Raw genomic sequence first — 18,803 nt, 5'->3', positions numbered from 1 at the left:
CAAATTGTATCTTGGGAATTATAAGTTTCTAATTTAATATCCACTTATCACTGAGTGCATATCATGTGAGTTTTTTTGTGATTGGGATACCTCACTCAGGATGATATCCTCCAGATATCATTTGTCTAAGAATTTCATAAATTTATTATTTTTAATAGCTGAATATTACTCCATTGTGTAAATGTACCACATTTTCTGTATCCATTCCTCTGTTGAGGGACATATGGGTTCTTTCCAGCTTCTGGCTATTATAAATAAGGCTGCTATGAACATAGTGGAGCATGTGTCCTTATTACAATTTGCAACATCTTCTGGGTATATGCCCAGGAGAGGTATTGCTGGATCCTCTGGTAGTACTATGTCCAGTTTTCTGAGGAACCACCAGACTATTTCCAGAGTGGTTGTATCAGCTTGCAATCCCGCCAGCAACGGAGGAGTATTCTTCTGTCACCACATCCTTGCCAGTATCTGCTGTCACATGGATTTTTTATCTTAGCCATTCTGACTGGTGTGAGGTTGAATCTTAGGGTTGTTTTGATTTGCATTTCCCTGATGATTAAGGATGTTGAACATTTTTTCAAGTGTTTCTTAGCCATTTGGTATTCCTCAGTTGAGAATTCTTTGTTTAGCTTTGTACCCCATTTTTAATGGGGTTATTTGATTTTCTGGAGTCCAACTTCTTGATTTATTTGTAATATATTGGTTATTAGTCCCCTATCAGATTTAGGATAGGTAAAGATACTTTCCCAATCTGTTTCTGACCTTTTTCTCTTATTGACAGTGTCTTTTGCCTTACAGAAATTTGAAATTTTATGAGGCTCATTTGTGAATTCTCGATCTTACAGCACAAGCCATTGCTGCTCTGTTCAGGAATTTTCCCCCTGTGCCCATATCTTCAAGGATTTCCTCACTTTCTCCTCTATAAGTTTTAGTGTCTCCGGTTATATGGGGAGTTCCTTGGTCCACTTAGATTTGAACTTTGTACAAGGAGATAAGTATGGATCAATTCGCATTCTTCTACATACTAACTGCCACTTGAGCCAGCACCATTTGTTGAGCTAAAACCATCTGTCTTTTTTCCACTAGATGGTTTTAGCTCCTTTGTCAAAGATCAAGTGACCATAAGTGTGTGGGTTCATTTCTGGGTTTTCAATTTTATTCCATTGATCTATCTGTCTATGTACCAGTACCATGCAGTTTTTATCACAATTGCTCTGTAGTACAGTTGAGGTCAGGCATGGTGATTCCACCAGAGGTTCTTTTACTGTTGAGAATAGTTTTTGCTCTTGTAGGTTTTTTTTTTTGGTATTCCCGATGAATTTGAAAATTGCCCTTTCTAACTCTGTGAAGAATTGAGTTGGAATTTTGATGGGGATTGCATCGAATCTGTAGATAGCTTTCAGCAAGATAGCCATTTTTACTATATTGATCCTGCCAATCCATGAGCCTGGGAGATCATGCTCAAGGTGGCACGGGGCTGGCGCAGACTTGAATGAACAGGATATTACTTTTAAACAAGCAATATATCCTTTATAGTTTGTCCCCAGTGTACAACAGCTCTCATTAAATCCTCTGAGGGCTAAGCCTCTTCTAGTGAGCTGAGCTACAGGACCAAGCAGGGATAAGTGTTTTAGAAAGTTTGGTTCCCCATTCCAGTGGTTTCCTTCACAGAAGACTGAGCTTCTGTCATAGCTAGATTGTGTCCTCCAGTCAGATGGCAGAGTCCTACTATAAGAGGCCTCCTTCCTTGACTTATAGATTCTATAAAACCTCTCCATTCTTTCAGGTTATCTGCTTCCTGGAGTTAGCATCTCTGCATATCTTACCACATATTTTTTTACACTTTAAAGTCTCTCTATTGGACTACATAGTTGTATTTCTAATATACAGCCACAATATGGTGTCTAGTAGCCATGAAAACAGGAGTCCCTATCTACACATTGAATTCCATATCTGTTTAATTGGGGGGTAATAGAGGGAATCATATAAATAGTACCTAAAGTGGTGTTTCCCAGATTGTTTTCTAGGGAATTCTATTGCTAAGACTTACTTCTGCAAAGGGAAGTTCACAGCCATAAAGAGATAGGAAATGGTATCTTCCCACAGAAAACTATTAGCAGCTCAGCTCACACAAGTGCAATAAAGACTGTGGGAAGTCTAGTAGAAGAGGAACCTGTTTTAATATTGACTCAGCATCTCTTCCCCAAATTATTTGACTGGGGAAGCTTTTTTTTCTTTTCAGTTAGTTTCTATTACTCTCCCATCCCTTGGTGTATATTGAGAAACAGAGTTCTGGATAATCCTAAGGAAATCAGGAAGTTTTATAATTTGATGGAGTTATTTTATTCGATATCATTTTATTAAGGAGTCTTTAGGCCTTACATGTTTTCATTTATGTTTCAATTGCAAAAAGTAAGCATTGTTCATTGTGTTAAGATTCAGAATGAAGATAAGAAACATATGGAGGGTGTCAAATTACAGGAAAACAATTATGGGAAATGAAATTCAGTGTAAGAGAGCACCAGAGAGATGCCAAAAAGAGACATATTTTATTAGATGGAGATAGGTGGGATTGAGGTTATGATTAAGGTGTGAATTAGCTAGGGTTCAATACCAGTGCTCAGGAATGATTTGTAGCTATAGTCCATTAATGGGTTGTGTTTTAAACATTTTCCATGTACTGAATGCCTTAGTTCTCTCTATATCATCTATATCTATATTTCTATATCTATGTCGATACAGATACAGATATAGATAGATATAGAAAGATAGTAGATAGATATAGATATATAGATATATGGATAGATAGATAGACAGATAAAGAGATACAGAGATATAGAGATATATATTTTAAGGGAAAATATACCCTTCCCTTTCCTATCTGCAATTATCCCCACTGTATCCTTTCTTATTCTATTTAAAAGTCTTGGCATCTAGTTTTAAACATATTGCTTCATATATATGAATGTAAAATAGATTCATAAATATATAATTATAATCTGCTCACTCCACATATTATTACTTGTATGTATATGATTTCACAGATGATCACATGGCATTACATAACCAAGGGCTCTTCCATTGCGGCCTTGGTTTTTTCATCTTTAAATGAAGAAAATAACAGAATATGCTTGACATAGTTGAGATGAAGACTCAATATTGCCTAGCTTAGATGAAGATAGAGATCTACTTGGCTTTTAATTACTTAACATACTCCCTAAGCCATAAATGGATTTCTGTGTAATTATGCCATCTTTGTTTATATAGGGTTAAGGAAATAGCATATTTTTCACTATTAAAATGATCTTTAGAACAATGTACCTAAGAAATCCTATTCTATAAGTAAAAATAGTCTACAGAGTTTAAAGACACTTGATTGAAAATCAAAACAATAGATAAGTTTGACAGAAATCTTATCTCTTTCACCTTTAGTAAAAGGATATTTTAAATAAAATTGAAATTGTTTATCTGTAGTAGGTGGGTATTTTCATGGATAGGGACAAAATTATTTATACAAAGTATTTTTTGATGTGTAAATGGATTCTGAGATTCAGTCCATTTGAACGGACTGCATGGTCTGCCTTCTCTTATGCTTGATTTTTCTTTCCCTAGAGTAACATTATACATGAGAAACACTGAGGAATCATCAAGTACTGTGGAAATAGGGAGTTGAGAACTGCCAGCCAGATTTCAGTGTTGATATTAGAGAAGCAAAAGGAAGCAGCAATTATTTGACTGTGATTCAAATCTTCTCAGCCTCTGACTGTGCTGGGCTGTCTCACCTTCTGTGTCTCAGAAAGGCTGTTAGTAACACTGGGGAAGAGGAAGCCAGTTCATGTCTTGGTACCCAAGAAAACTTATCCTCCCATGTTAATGAATCAAAACCAGAGATGCAGGCCTGTTGTGGTTTTATTTAGCATTATATTTAGGAAAGTTTAGCATATGATAGTAGCCATAATCAGAATGTACAGTCATAGCATAGTACACCAAGTGACCTTGCTAGAACCTCCTGGTGTTAGCAAGCATCTTCTTTTTAAATGTGAATTTAGTGGGAAATAGCAACAGTATTGCAGCATAACTAAAGCTATGTACATATGCATACATAATTTATAAACTATGTATTATTTATTTTTATATAATGCCACATTTTATTGAGGTAAAAGAACACAGCAAGGTTAAAAAGAAATGTCTAAACTCAATATAAGCTGTCCAATGCCACTGAAAGTTCTTGTAAAATCGTAAAGGCCACCAGCATGCTGTATAATCATACCAATAAAAATTTAGAGTAGAAACTAAGACAAAATAAATAAATTTAAGGCAAGCTTTAGAAGGGTCAGTATGTCTGAGATTATCTGCTATGTGGAAAATATTATTCACAGTGACAATTAAAATATTGAATATGAAGACAAAGGTTGGCAAACTCATTTTGAATCTACCTTATTCACATTATTATTATTATTTACAGAAAATTTGTATTTTCAGTATCCTTCTAAATTTAATTTTTAATTTTATTGTTTTTAGCCCATACATATCTATTCCATATTATGAAATGCAGACATTCAATTTTCAAGTCATATCTGAAATGAGACTATGTCTACTAACTCAATAATTTGTGTTCTGTCAGTGAGGAAAATGGAAAATGACAAACTACAGTATCCAGATTTTTCTGGTTGCAAACTACTCAACAGTACTGCTCACTTCCATTGTATCCTTGGAAAGGTAAACTATCCAGTACACAAGGTTGAATCCTGCAAATGCTACTGGGAAGAGAATTCGAGAATACTGATCTATTTTGCTGGTGCCCCCGATGGCTGGTAAGAGCGATGGGGGAGAGACAGGTGTCGATTGTAAGATGGGTGTTCTACTGAGGACTTTGCTGGCCTCAGAAGATGGAATGATGGGCAAAGTCAGAGAGCTGATTCTCTTCTTCAGATGGTACTTGGAGTCAGAATGCTAAGAAAGAGAGATGACAATCATCAACATAGCAAATTAACAAAGATACCCTGTCTCTGTCTCCACAGGTATGACTTTCCACTGACACATATGTATCAACTCTGTATGGCAAATCATCAACAAATTCACAATAGTATGTTATATTGTCATTTTCCTAAAAGTTACAGCAAAGCTTTTACTTTGTGTATGTGTTTGTGGTGCTAGAGTTTAAGTGCCTGGCTTTGCACATGTTAAACATGTCTCTACCAGTGAGCAACTCATCCTGCACTGAAGATGGCAGCACTCCCCCTCCCCCCCCTCACACACACACTTTTTTTTTCTTTTTTGTGCTGTCTGTGAATTATAAGCAAGATCTCATGTGTTCCAGGCAAGTATTCTACCATTGAACTCTATACCTGCAGCCTTACTTCAAAAATCAGTAGTTTGCTTCAATCTGACATTGAGTCCATCAACAATAGATGCCAAAAATTAAGTATATTTGAGCAATTAGATAGAAAATTGTACTCTTAGGTAAAATTGATTCAGATTACAAAATTATACTTAATCCTCTAAACTAGTAAATGTACTTGATCAAGTATGTCTCTCGTTTTCACCATCTCAGATCTCTGTCTCTGTTTCTATTTCAGTGCCTCTGTCTTTCTGTCTCTGTCTCTCCATCTCTCTTGGTCTCTGTCTCTGCCTCGATACGTGTGTGTGTGTGTGTCTGTGTGTGTGTGTGTGGTGGGATACACTTGGGTTTTAAAATATGTGGACACTTATTTATGACAAAGAAATTCCAGTTCTGATCACTGATAGTAGACCCTAAGTCTTCATATTCTCACACTTAGGAGTTTGAGCCAGAAGATGCTTAGGAGAAGAATTAGCCAATATCCATCAGATCAATGTATATCAAAGGCCAAGGACCAACGCTATCTTCAAATCAAGTGGGAGAATGATTGTGTTTTGAAATCTATTTGCCTTTAAACCTAGTATTTGGATACAGAGAGTCTTCATCTGCCCAAGGAACTCCACTGGCTTCTCTCTGAAATCATACCAAATAATTCATCATTCAACTACTAACCTAAAAGCTGCTCTGAGTTTAATTATCACTGGGTTTAATTTCTATTGAAATTACAGGACATTCCACTTTTGAAAGACATATTAAGTACATTAATTAACATTTGTGAAAGTAGAGGTCAAAGGAAGGGGAACATGTTTGTTATGATTACAGTTCTAGCAAAGCCTATGGCTCCACTCAATGTCTGTTCAATTCCAATACATTTTTATCTCTGCTCTAAACTAGGGAGCCTAGTTCAGAGACTGATTTCATCTGATCTAGAATCCTTCCAGGCTGTTGGAGTCAAGGTACCTTTCCATTGTCTCCTGTTGTTTTTTGTCTACATATTATAACAATCATATTCCTTGAGGCAACGTTATTTTACTGGCTTCTTACCTTCAAACACTTGCTGCATATTGCCCTTTGATTTGGTAAAATGGCCTTTCTTCTCTGGCAACAAAATCACTACTTTGCAGCATGGTATGCTATGCTCCTCATGTGAGCAGACTCCTGTAGCTAAAGCCAGCCACCATGCAGCACAGGATGAAACAGACACCCCTCCTGTGCTGGCTGAGCCACAGGATCACAGTGGCCTGCTAGTGTGGTGACATTTCGGCTGCAGGAACTCAAGAATCCTTTTATTTATTTTGTGTTGATTTTTTTTCTTTTTATCCTGGACATCCTTGTTTAATGTACCATGGAAATTACTGGATCTCTAAGTAACAACTGTCATCTTTAAAAACTCCAGCCCACTGTGTTTTTAGAAATCATGGCAAATATCTGTTTCTTCCTACAGGTAACAAATGAGACTGATTTTATATAATCATGGTGAATTTCAAATGAAGGTTGCTTTATTTGTTGGCTTGCTACTATGGTTGGCATTTTTACAGAAGTAAATAACTCATAGGTCTTGACGGAGAAAAACCTGAAATAGGTAAGGACCTACTTGTCTGATTCTGGCCATGGAAAGAGTGACATTATCTATTAAAATTAGGTGATAGCTAAGAATTAAATCCTGTGGTCACTAGGCTATGGTTTACTTGTACCAGAGTGACAATATTTTGGTCTTAACATACCATACACTAGTGTCTTAAAAGATGAAATTGGCACTATTTCCTGAGTGTTTTCAATCATATTTCTCAGACTCTAATTTCATTAATTTTATTTGACCCATTAAAATATTAAATTATTACCTACCTGAAACCACAAAATGTCACTGTTCCATTCTACAAAATAAGAGCCACCCTCCTTCCAAACACACAGAGCACTAAAGTCCTTTTCTCTAGCAAAATATCTACAACCATGATAAGAGTGGAAGAACAAACCCTCAGAGACTTTCATTTCGGACTCATCACTGTGAGCATCATATATGACCTGACTGAAACTTGTCTTTCTTTCTATTTCAGACAGAAAGGTAAAATCTGGCTCATTTATTGAGATTGAGAAAATGATTATAAAAAATACATATAAGCTTATAAGATGTTGGTATTTTCTCTTTAGTGCATGGAACAGAGTATATTTTCCAAACCTTATGCTTAGTTAACAGATGAATGAAAATGTAAATATTTTTCCAGGAGTTGACAGGTACTATGAGGAAATTTACATGAATAATTTTACTTAATTGTTGAACACATCTTTGATGTCATATCATCCTCATTTTAGATATGAAAAATTGAAATGGAGTAAGGAACCTTACTTAGGTCTGTATGTTTGAGGGTTGGATTCAAATCAGGTGCTGGAGACCCTGCCATTAGCAGTTATTAGCCTGTGCATCGCAACAGCACTACCAAGTTTTTCTTAGGCTTTAAAGTATTAACATTTTAGATTGGATTTTTTTTTCTGGATTAAAACTGTCCTCTACAATCTTGGTCAATGTTGAAGACTTTGCTTTACAAGGTACCACTAGCACCCTCATTCCAGTTTATGACAACATGCAGACATTGTCCAATGCCTACTGAGAGAATAGCTGTGTTTAAAATCCAGTTGGTTTCCCTGCCTTGCAGTAACTGGACAAGAGGTAAAGGGTAACCAGTTGGGTAGGGGTTCCAACAGAAGCAAATGTAAGAATATAAAGAAAATGCAGGAGTTCTGTATTTAATGCCATACATTGGATCAACAGCTACTGGATAGTTAAGAATTGACAGCCAGAGGATACTAGGTGCCAATTTAGAATACAAACATTACATTTCTGCAGTGGAAAGAAAGCCAATTTTGCAAACCCTTTAAGCTACAGGTTTGTATTAGACCCCACCTGCTCTATTGTAAGCCCACAGCTTAGGTTGATGGTAAAATAGGCTTTTGTCAGAGTCCAGATGAGGGCTCAGCTTGGGGCTGTCAGTGTTTTGAGTGGAACACCTGTGGTTTTGAAATTTTCCTGAGCTCCCCTGCTGCTGAGTGCCATCCTGCTCTGGGTATTTTTAGCGCACTTCTTTGTTTTAAGTAACATTATATTGCAAAGGTACTTTGAGTTAAAGTAGACAACATGATAATTATTTGATGTAGGGATAAGGCATTAAAGACATTCTTGATATTTGCCTAGTATTTTAAATAAAGTGGCCAAAATATATCATCTCTATGAAATATTTTTTGTTATTTATTATTATTTTATATTTAGAAGTGTTCTGCCTGCATGTATGTATGCGTACCATGTACACCATATGCACGATATGCCTTGTGACTGAGGAAGCAGAAAAGAACATTAAATACTCTGGACCTAGAGTTGCAGATGGATACCAACCATCATGTTAGTGCAGGGAACTGAACCCAGACCCTCAGTAAGAGCAGCTAGTACTCTTAACTAATGAGTCATCTCTCAAGGGTCTAAATATATAAACTCTTAACACAGCTATTCTAATCAAGTCTCATGACACAATACACACAGCAATTATTTATAGAACCACTCATTGTATGCACCAAAATAAGACCAAATTAAAAGCAAACAAAGCAAACCAAAAAACCAAAACAGTATTTGTAAACAGTGTTCAAAAACATCATGTTAATATTATGGCAAAATTAGAGGTGCACTATTTTTATAAACAGTTTATGTTGTAGCAAGTGATATTGAGACCATAGTGGATTACAAAATGTCCTCTGAAAAATGACTTATTGGCATCTCTCTGATACACCAGTGCTGCTAAGGAATCCAGACTGGTTTTTGAGAGAACTGGACAAGGATTTAATAGACTATATGGAGAAAACATCTGTCTAACAAGCACATATCACCTAATTTACTCCTGTTTTCCTAGGATATATAGGATGGAACAAACATGGAGAAGAGACACCCAGAGCTTTGTGTTTCTTAGAGTTTTTCACAGTCTTATTTTTAGGGAGTACTAATGGGGTTGAATGAAATCTTAGCCAAATTTGGAAAAGGAGAGGTAACTTTTAGCATCCTATCTTTCACATCTCTGTGCATAGTCGACTATAGCATGTTCAGGATATGGCATATATATTGAAGAGGAACCAACAAAAAGAACAACTTCATTTCTGTCTCTATACCTGAGTTTCTAGCGTTTAGCGTTGGGCTTCTGTACAAGCCAAGCTTATCTTTCTCTTTTCAGCTCTGAAATCATTCTTCTAGAAATGCACACTCCTTCAAAGTGGGTTAGACACGATCACATGAATATTTTCACACTACTCCTTATCTTTAGATAAAGCCTTTATCACAGTCAATCCTGGACTTATTTCCCTCTTTGGCATTACTATTCTTGCAACACAAGCCGCTCCATGAGGTATAAGATCATATGGTGATACTCCATATTCTTTCTGCATAAGAAACTTTACATATACATAAGGTTTGAATAATTTACCATAACCTTTCCACAAATGGATGTCAGTTGTAAAAAGGAGCAAACAGTGAATAAGGAGACAATTAGGATATAGTCACTGTCTCTTCGGGCTAATGAAGTTTTGGTCAATTTTGTAGGCAATTTTATGTGCAGGTCCACAATGCTGTCGCACCTCTTGTAAGGAACACTTACTATATTAGGAGAAGTACTAGTGACAAGAACCCAGTGGTGGGTGGAGAGAGCATTCACACCGGGGGACCCAGCAAGGAGGGCTTAGACCTTTAAAGTAACAGGAACTAGCAAATTAATGTACTTCACCTTCACCACAGTAATCTGTGGTTTCAATGGCGAACTTTTCAAAATAATGTTTTGATTACAACTGAATAGGCATTTTTAAATGTCATGGTATTTGGGGAAAAAATGACCTTGCCATCATAATATAGCATTGTATAATGCAAATAGCCAATGTACAATTTGTGTTTACGCTTCTCTATTCTATAAAGCCACTTACTAGGTTTGGCCGTGAACAAATAAAATATAAATGTCCTATATAATCACATGTATTTATTTTGATTCCTTTAAGGTTTGTATTTTTGGGTTTGGTTAGTTTTGGTTTAAATTTTTATACTTTAGTCTTTCAGGAACAAATGAAAATACCCTATTCATAGCTTTCAAATACTTTAAGCAGAGAAGTACAGATAGAATTTTTCATAAAGACAAATGGAATCTGCATCAGAAAGTGCTCTGACGAGATTTAAATGTATTTTTTAATGCAGATTTCTCAGGACTGGCTCATCTTGTTGCTGTTTTAGCAACACAGGGGACAGTTTACATAGGAATACTTAGGATCTTCCTTCATATCTTTTTATAAACTATATCTTTAATAGACAGAGTTGCTGATAACTCTAGGTATTCTCCCAATACTCCTGGTACTATGAATTGTAATAAAATAAAATAAAATAAAATAAAATAAAATAAAATAAAAAATAAACAAAATATTTATTTTTATTATACTGCAACATTAAATTGGTGAGTTTATTCAAAATCATTTTAGGTGCTTTTAATTTATCCTATTTCTGTTGAATTTATCTTTCTGTTCTGCTCTCATTCTCAAACTTAGACTTAATCATCTCTTTTGGAAAAATAAAACAAAACTAAACAAAATCTTCATGAGGTGGGGATGAGTCAGGGAAATGTCTAACCTCTGTTTCACTTTATCTGAGAAGAATAGATTTAAGTTCCACAAGGTGTTTTATGCCATCTACTTTCTTTTCATTAACACTTTGCAAAACACTTTGAATTCTGGTAAATAATTCTTTAAAGATGTATGTTAAGTTCAATTATAAATTTTGCATAATGTAGATCATATGTTTATGCATGTAGACCATTTATAATATAATTCACTTTTTCCAAAACAATAAAAGATATTTTAAAAAATATTTGAAATCTAACTTGCCTGAAAAACAAATAATTTTCAAGCATGTCAAACTAAGCCTAAAACATAGTTTTGTTATAAACCCTTTCATTTTATATATATATATATATATATATATATATATATATATATATATATGCAGGTATTCTCTCTGTATATACTTATAAACAGAAAATATCAGTAGATCAAAAGGATACTTGGGGAATGATGTCATCTACATTCTAAGATGTGTTTTATCCTGCAGTACAAGCTTAGGTACATTTATTTCCTTCAGATTTTGATGAGGAGAGAATAGTACTAGCTTGTAATGTAGACAACAGAAATTCTAGAATCAATTCCTGATTTTTCTACCCGGTCATATTTCTGGCAAACACTATGACATTTAAGAACGCCTACTCCTCTCTGACCTCTGAGATTGGATATTCCTGTTTGTTTAGAATGGATCGATAAATGGCTTCCTCCTCCTATTTTATTCCCGTCTTACATTTCTTTTCTTTCCTTCGCTTAGAGAACCTCTATGCTCCATTCACTCCTCCCCTTATGAAATAAAGAAGCCACCCATGCCACAGGAGTTGTTTCCTTTTCTTCAGCCCCTGAAGCCTCATTGGGACTTAACAAACAAACAAACAAACAAACAAACTTTATTCTCCCTAGTTATTCTAAGGAAACTTGTTCAAAGGAAACTTCCAGTGGCTAAACAGAATTTTCTAGTCTCCTTTGAGAGCCTAGAGTCTGCCAGGTCAAGTAAAGATGATGAAAGAATAGCAAAACTTTAGAGAAAAGATAAATGATGGCTTTTCCCTAGCTTCAGCCTGTGAAGTGAGAAGCAACATTCTCCTGGAAACTCTAGTTATATAATTTAGGTTCAACAAATACTGTTTAGGACTGCTTATGCATATGTTACCACTGAGTGGTCTTGCTTTCTCTATCTGCTGGCTAACAGTAGAAGACAAAACAATTACCACAACAATCTCTGCTTCCAGTGATTCAGCTGCTTTTGACTTTGCCACAGGGGGCGTGGCTGCAGTTTGTGCCTGCCTTTCAGCCTTCTGTGACTGGAGATTGGTGAAGTAGTTGACAGCTGCGAATTCAATGAGAGCAGAAAAGACAAAAGCAAAGCATACAGCTATGAACCAATCCATGGCGGTTGCATAGGACACTTTAGGTAGAGAGTGCCTAGCACTGATGCTTAATGTGGTCATGGTTAAAACAGTGGTGATTCCTGAAATGAAAAAGATGGAGAAACAGTGTTTAGCATCAGGACCCCTGTACAGGGATGCAGGAACAGGTTAGTAAGGGACCACTTGGCCTCCACCTTGTGATTTTTACTTGCATTATCACAGATGTTACCATCTGGACATCTCCCACCCTAGTGCTCTAACTTAGAAAATAAAATTCCCATAAGTATATTTGTTGAACTAAATTAACTATAATAAAATGCTAATCATGAAGAGTTCTAGTTTCATGTTTGAGAAAATATAATAAATTACTGTGATTTGAACTTTCAAAATCCTCCATCTTTGTTTTTCAGAAGCCAAGATTATCTTTCAGTGCGACCCAGGAATAGGAAGCTAATATGAAATTTTGTCACTCAATTAAAGTAAAGAATTTTTTTAAAGATAAAGTATTTACCCATGCAGAAAAGAATTCCATCACCTTAATGCTGGGAGGTTTTCTGCCTGAATTGTGACAGGGAATTTCTGTAATTTGTAGATATGCAATGCTGATGGTACTCATATGAGGACTTTTATTCTGGTAATTTGACAAGCAGATCCAGTAATACTCATAATAAATAATAATCATAAATAAGAAATCATAATAAATCTTGAAGAATTAATCATAATAAATCATATATACCCAATCTTTTATATATGCTATTAAATTTATATAAATGAAAAATGTGGGAAAAAGTGGATTTGCTTCTCATAATATTCAGTCTCCAGTCTTGTTCTTATTATTTAAGTTTTCTCCACCAAGTAGTGATTTTGTTCTTCACAAATGGAAGTAAACATTTGGCTGAATTATAGGAAATTTGTCAATATTTATCTACTTTGGAATCTTCAAATGCCAACTTCATTTTATTCAACCTAATGAAAGTAAGATATAGTTCATATGAGTGGATTCACTATATTAAACATCTGTTTTCCTGGATGGGTATGTCAGGTTTGTCCATTATGTTAGCACTGCTAACTAAGACACTTATGTCATAGAAAAGAGCAATAATTCTTGCAGGGATTTTTTTTTTTTAGATTCATCACACAACTTGCAAAAAGACAAGAGTCATTTTATGTGACATATGACTCTGCTTTTTTTTTTCTGTGTATTGAGGGAACTCACAGTTGTCAGTATTCACAGCAAAATCATTAGGCATTAAGAAGGGAAAACTGAATGGAAATAGGACACAAAGTGTGAGGCATACCAAAGACGGTTCTTGCTGGGACTGACTCCTTATTAATCCAAAAAGACACTTGAGAAAGAATGACTGTCATGATGCACGGAGTGTATATCTGGATCATGAAATAGCCCATCTTCCTTTGTAAGTGGAAATAGACTGTCATTATTACATATTCACCTGTTGGAAGACATGCTTATTAGGAGAGTTCCTGTTGACAGTAAGAAAATGAATCCAGTGAATATAACACTTGCAAATTTTAAATTGGAATAGTCTGGAAGAAAACAAGCAAAGACATGGTATAAACATATATAAGAACATTACACAATTGGATGCAAAGACACATACCAGTTCGTTGGTTTTGATGGCACCTTAAATCATACAGTTATAGAATAATTCATTCCAAGATTGCAGAAATGTTTTTATTTACCAAGTTTTTTAAAGCTATGACTTCACAATACTAAATTTAGCCAATGACATCTAATATTCATGAAATAAAATACTAGATGTTTTGAAAATTGGGTATTAGAGTTACATTAACATGATTTTTTTTTAAAAAAAAATATTCTTACCAGTGTTAGATTTAATTGTCTCACTAGAAACTGTTTGCCCAATCAAATCATACTGGAGGAGGCTAGAAGATTCTTCTGGGACTTCTACTGAGTAAAGTGGTCCTTTTTTCCATGTATATATGATTTCAGTTTTAGGATAAGCATCTGTAGTTTTGAAGCAAATGACACAAAGCAGTGAACATAACTCATTAGCTTTCAATCCTTCAAAACAAGTATTACCTGACTTGTCTATTGTAAAAGAAACATAAAGTTTGTTGCTTTTTATAAAAAAAAAATCTCATTAACTGAAACTTCTAATAATTGGCAAAAAGCTATTTCTGAGCTTAGAGTGAAAGTTTCCTAGTAATATTTTCTTTCAGTTTCCAAGTCTGCAGCTGGAATCAAGTAAGTACATATACCTAATGCCTTATTGAACTTTCAGAAATGTGTAACTTACAGCTCCCAAACTTGAGTGGACAAGCATGTCCATCCATAGGGAAGTTAACCAATCTCATGGGGCAATCGGCGTTGATGGTGAGCCTGCAGACAGTGAACATTCTGTTTACCATGATGGACCCAGCCTCTGAATAGCGGAGATAAAAAGAACAACTCACCTCATGGTATAGAGGATTGTTCCATTCTGCATTAATCGGAAGAGCTTGTTGGGGGTGGTCATGTTGTGAGCAATTGACTTTTTCCCATTCCGGAAAAAAGTGTCAGGAGTCCAGATCTTACTGACCATCAAGTTATTTAAGCTCAGAATCTCAGCAGGGCCTTTAAACTTCAGCCTCTCATCAGTCCAAGTCTGGCGGAAGAAAACATCCATTGTATACTCCTAAGAGAAAGACCAAATATTCACACAGAAGGGGAAATATTTCGTGAAACAGTTTATGTATTAGTTGTACCTAATTCCAGATTTAATCAAGACAACAAATTCCACGCCAATAACTTCTTAGTGAAGATGACTAGTTTGATAATCAATAATGATCTTAGAATTGGTGCTATTTTATCATAATCAGTAAATGATTTTTAATCTTAACTAGTGACTTGGATCATTCCTTGCTTTTCTCAAACTCACAAGGTTTGTAATACTATAAAACTTAGATATGTTATTGGGCCTGATCTTTCTCCTGCTCGACTCTGCTTAACATTGTTCCCCCATGGCTCTCAAGTCCGGCAACTTTGCAGCTGTGGGCTTTCCATTGCTGTCATCCTTAATTTGAAAGAAAACCACATGGGAATGTTTATAATTCAGGCTTCCTGCTAGACATCCAACCTGCAGCTAGTCTAGCCATTCCTTCTCACATGTCACTCACCTTCATGGTGGAAGCAGAGGACAACACTTCCACACAGTGAGATCCAAATAAAACGAACCTTCATTGATTCGCAGAATAATGCTCCATACCATGGATTTATGATGTTATTAGAGAACTTACAAGAAAATATTACCATAATTATTTTAAAAGAAAATTAAATATTTAATATAAATACCTCAGCTTTGATTTTTAAACCAAGGCTTTACAGGACAATGTTAATTTTTAAAATGTAATTATAAGGCCATCACAGAAGTCAATGACAAATACCTTGCTACTATATTGAAGCATTGCATTAATTTTTGCCTACTCTATGATACTTATTTATATAAATAGTGATTAATTTTTAAAAGCATATTTCAATACTGACTATATTTATATAATCATCAATAATCCATTGTAATGATTCTATTTCACGAAATAATCTAAAGAGAGGCACATACGACATAAACACCACTGCGATACCAAGTGTCATACTTGTTTATTCTTGAAATAAAGAAAAATTTGAAACAAAAAATGATACTAAACAAGTGTAGTGTACACTACTGAGTGTAGTGACTCTTTCTTTATGTCTCAGGATTTTTATTTCTCAATAGAGCCTCTTCCTCACTTTCTACCCCTCTTTCATATCTTCCTTATTTCCTCCCTCCCTCCGTCAACCTCTCCATCCCTCTTTTTCCCTATCTTTCCTTTTTTTATCATTTTGGCTTCCATTTACTTTATTTTTTATTCCTCTTTCCTTTATTTTTTCATTTCTTTCATGTCAAATCTAAAGTAGGAAAATAAATTACCAGAACTGTCTTATTTATACAGAATTACAATTTCCCCAGAAAAAGCTAATGGTATACTTTTAAAAAGACATTTATGACAGTTTCTGTCTTGGGAGAAAAATACTACCTGGAAACTGGGAAAAGAATATCATGATACACTTTGTTCAGAAAGGCAGCTTCAGGCTTTCATTGCCACTTTCCATAAATACCCTCTTACGAATCTACAGCCATCTGTACCTGGAACAGAGTCTCTGGAACACCCACTGATGCATCCGCAATGAACAAGGTGGAAATCATGAACCTATCCAAGTGACTTCTTCACAGTTTGGATAAGATGCTCTCATGATGATACATAACAAATAATAGGCATATATCAGCATTACACTCATCAGTATACTCTACATGGCAAGAACCTTTAAAAAGAATTTCTTACTAGTCATTGCATGACATGTGAATAGAAGAGAGCCTGTAATATTAAAAACAAACTCAACTTCAAGTATCCAAGTAGAGCCAGTATCCTGCTTTAATACACATGCATTTCTAGAAGAAATATACATGTTATGTGCAGAGATGGACAGTAATTCCTGTAATCATTAGACCTAGAACAGCTCTCTTTCCTAAATAATGAGTATCCAGTGTACTCACCATCTCCACATCTGACACAGGTCCAAAGCTGGTCACATAGATGTCTGTTTTGACTTCTGTTACAGCACCTGAAATGATCCAAGAAGGTCAGGGCTGTTAATCTGTGCACTGTTAAGAGAACATGATGAATTCATAAAACCCTTTCACATACCTGAAAATCAAAGCTCTGCCTGTTTCCACCCACTTCTAGTGGATGACCTTTAGTTTTCCAACTTTGAAAAGTTATCCAATTACTCTATTTTAAATTCATTCAATTAATACCAGGGGACTCTCAAGGGATGGAAAAATGACAAGATTGGTGTGCTTTAATACTAAGTATTACTATCATGACTAATGATAATAACTTACTCGTATTGATAGCTTTCAAAGGACAAACAATAAGAAAATTGTCACATATGGAAAAGCCCTTTCTATATTCACACAAGCTTGTAAGTCAAGTATGTCCATGAAAACACACACACACACACACACACACACACACTCCTTCATTTAGGTCAGTAAGGCTTATAGAGTTAAGATAACTTACATATGGTCAGTGATTGAGGAAGGAGTGAGGAAGAGATGGCAATACACACATAAAGCCTTATTAACCCTCCCCTTTAAGGTCCTTCTTTCTGACTCCTCTGGGTCTGAGAATGGTTATAAAAGAGGAAGGAAAGTTCAAGCATTTGGTCTAATAGAAATGCAGTATTTTACTTACCTCCAAATCCCGGCCGTAGACGGTTGTCATAGCCTTCCAGCAAGTTGTCAAGAATCCGACTGACATTTTCAGAGTAGAAGTTGCCTTCATCTTCCAGTTGAGCTTGGGCATTTTCTAGCCTGAAGGTAGAGAGTCAAAAATTCTCACACCTGGCCTCAGAGAAAATACATTGTTTCATGGATGCTAGTTTATCCTATCATAGACACCAGGCACACTATCCCTCTTTTTTGTTTTGTTTTGTTTTGTTTCATTTTGTTTTGTTTTTCACTATGCAATATAAAATTCACCCAATGGTTATATGATCTCCATTCCCTCTAAGATAAAAGGGAAATAATAAGAAAAATCTTCTTACCATAGAATAATGAAGAGCCAGGGGAGAAGCAAGACCATCCTATGGTTCACTGGGATGCCCGGTCACCCTCCTGCTTTTTTCCTCCCCTCAGACAGATCTCCTTTGGCAATCACCTGGAGAAATCTTCCAAACCCTTCATATTCCTCATCCCATTCTGTGACCAGTCAGCAATCCAAAGGATGAATGGTTTGCCAGAAAAGGGTTAGGGGTTCCCCTTCTTTTTTGTCTTATTTCTGTCTTTTCTCATAGATAGGAGTTGTTTGTGGTCTTAGACTAAGTCCTGCAGATATCCAGCCTCCTCTGACTGGTTCAGATCAAAAGTGGAGAGGCAGAACAATGACAATAATTGACTAAGGCATCAGGGGAGATTAAAAGGAAGAAATCCACGGCTAGTTTTGGCATGGATTTCGAATGGGCTGTGAGGAAATCTGGAAAGCAGTGGTATCTTGCTGATTGAGATTATGTTCCAATGGGCTCAGTATTTATTATTTCTATGGTTCACAGAAGGAATCCTACATAGCCCTGATGGAAAAGTCAAATACTGGGGATTTTCCTGGATTCTCGTGGCTCTTCCTTGACTTTTTTTTTTGACTATAGGCATCCTTGTAATGAAAAATAGTCCTTATGGGTAGCTGATTAATAGGAAAAGGACTTTTTTTTTTTTTTTTACTATTTTCAGTAGTAAGAAACAAAAACAATAAAAACCAAACCAAACAAACAAACAAAACAGTATATAAGATCTGCAAAATTATAATAAGATACATATGTGTGTGTGTGTGTGTGTGTGTGTCTACATGTTGTGAAAGCCACCCTTCATACATTCAGAAGACAATATATATGAGTGTCTACCTGAGGTAAAGGTCAAATA

At 35.6% G+C, this 18,803-nt stretch overlaps 1 protein-coding gene across 3 annotated transcripts; it reads right to left on the bottom strand.

Moving 5' to 3' along the window:
- Positions 1 to 3,898: 3,898 nt before the first annotated feature.
- Gabra6 (gamma-aminobutyric acid type A receptor subunit alpha6) lies at positions 3,899 to 18,296 on the bottom strand. 3 transcript variants are annotated; one of them, XM_029484172.2, is made up of 9 exons: positions 17,936 to 18,296; positions 17,584 to 17,702; positions 16,884 to 16,951; positions 14,770 to 14,990; positions 14,613 to 14,695; positions 14,177 to 14,320; positions 13,632 to 13,784; positions 12,175 to 12,293; positions 3,899 to 4,953 (listed from the first exon to the last, which is right to left on the bottom strand). In XM_029484172.2, the coding sequence occupies exons 1-9, from the start codon at positions 17,971 to 17,973 to the stop codon at positions 4,678 to 4,680; spliced, it is 1,221 nt and encodes a 406-aa protein (XP_029340032.1). In that variant the 5' UTR covers positions 17,974 to 18,296; the 3' UTR covers positions 3,899 to 4,677. The 3 variants fall into 3 exon arrangements, with proteins under 3 accessions (XP_029340032.1, XP_021032324.1, XP_021032323.1); XM_021176665.3 differs by having other exon boundaries at positions 12,175 to 12,434; positions 14,770 to 14,960; positions 17,936 to 18,295; XM_021176664.3 differs by having other exon boundaries at positions 12,175 to 12,434; positions 17,936 to 18,294.
- Between the last annotated feature and the right edge of the window lie 507 nt (positions 18,297 to 18,803).

This window comes from Mus caroli, unplaced genomic scaffold (assembly GCF_978045245.1).
Source record: "Mus caroli unplaced genomic scaffold, Mus_caroli_1 scaffold_13, whole genome shotgun sequence".
NCBI lineage: Eukaryota > Metazoa > Chordata > Mammalia > Rodentia > Muridae > Mus > Mus caroli.
The sequence above is the reverse complement of the archived record's forward strand: the minus strand, read 5'-3'. Positions and strand labels throughout refer to the sequence as shown.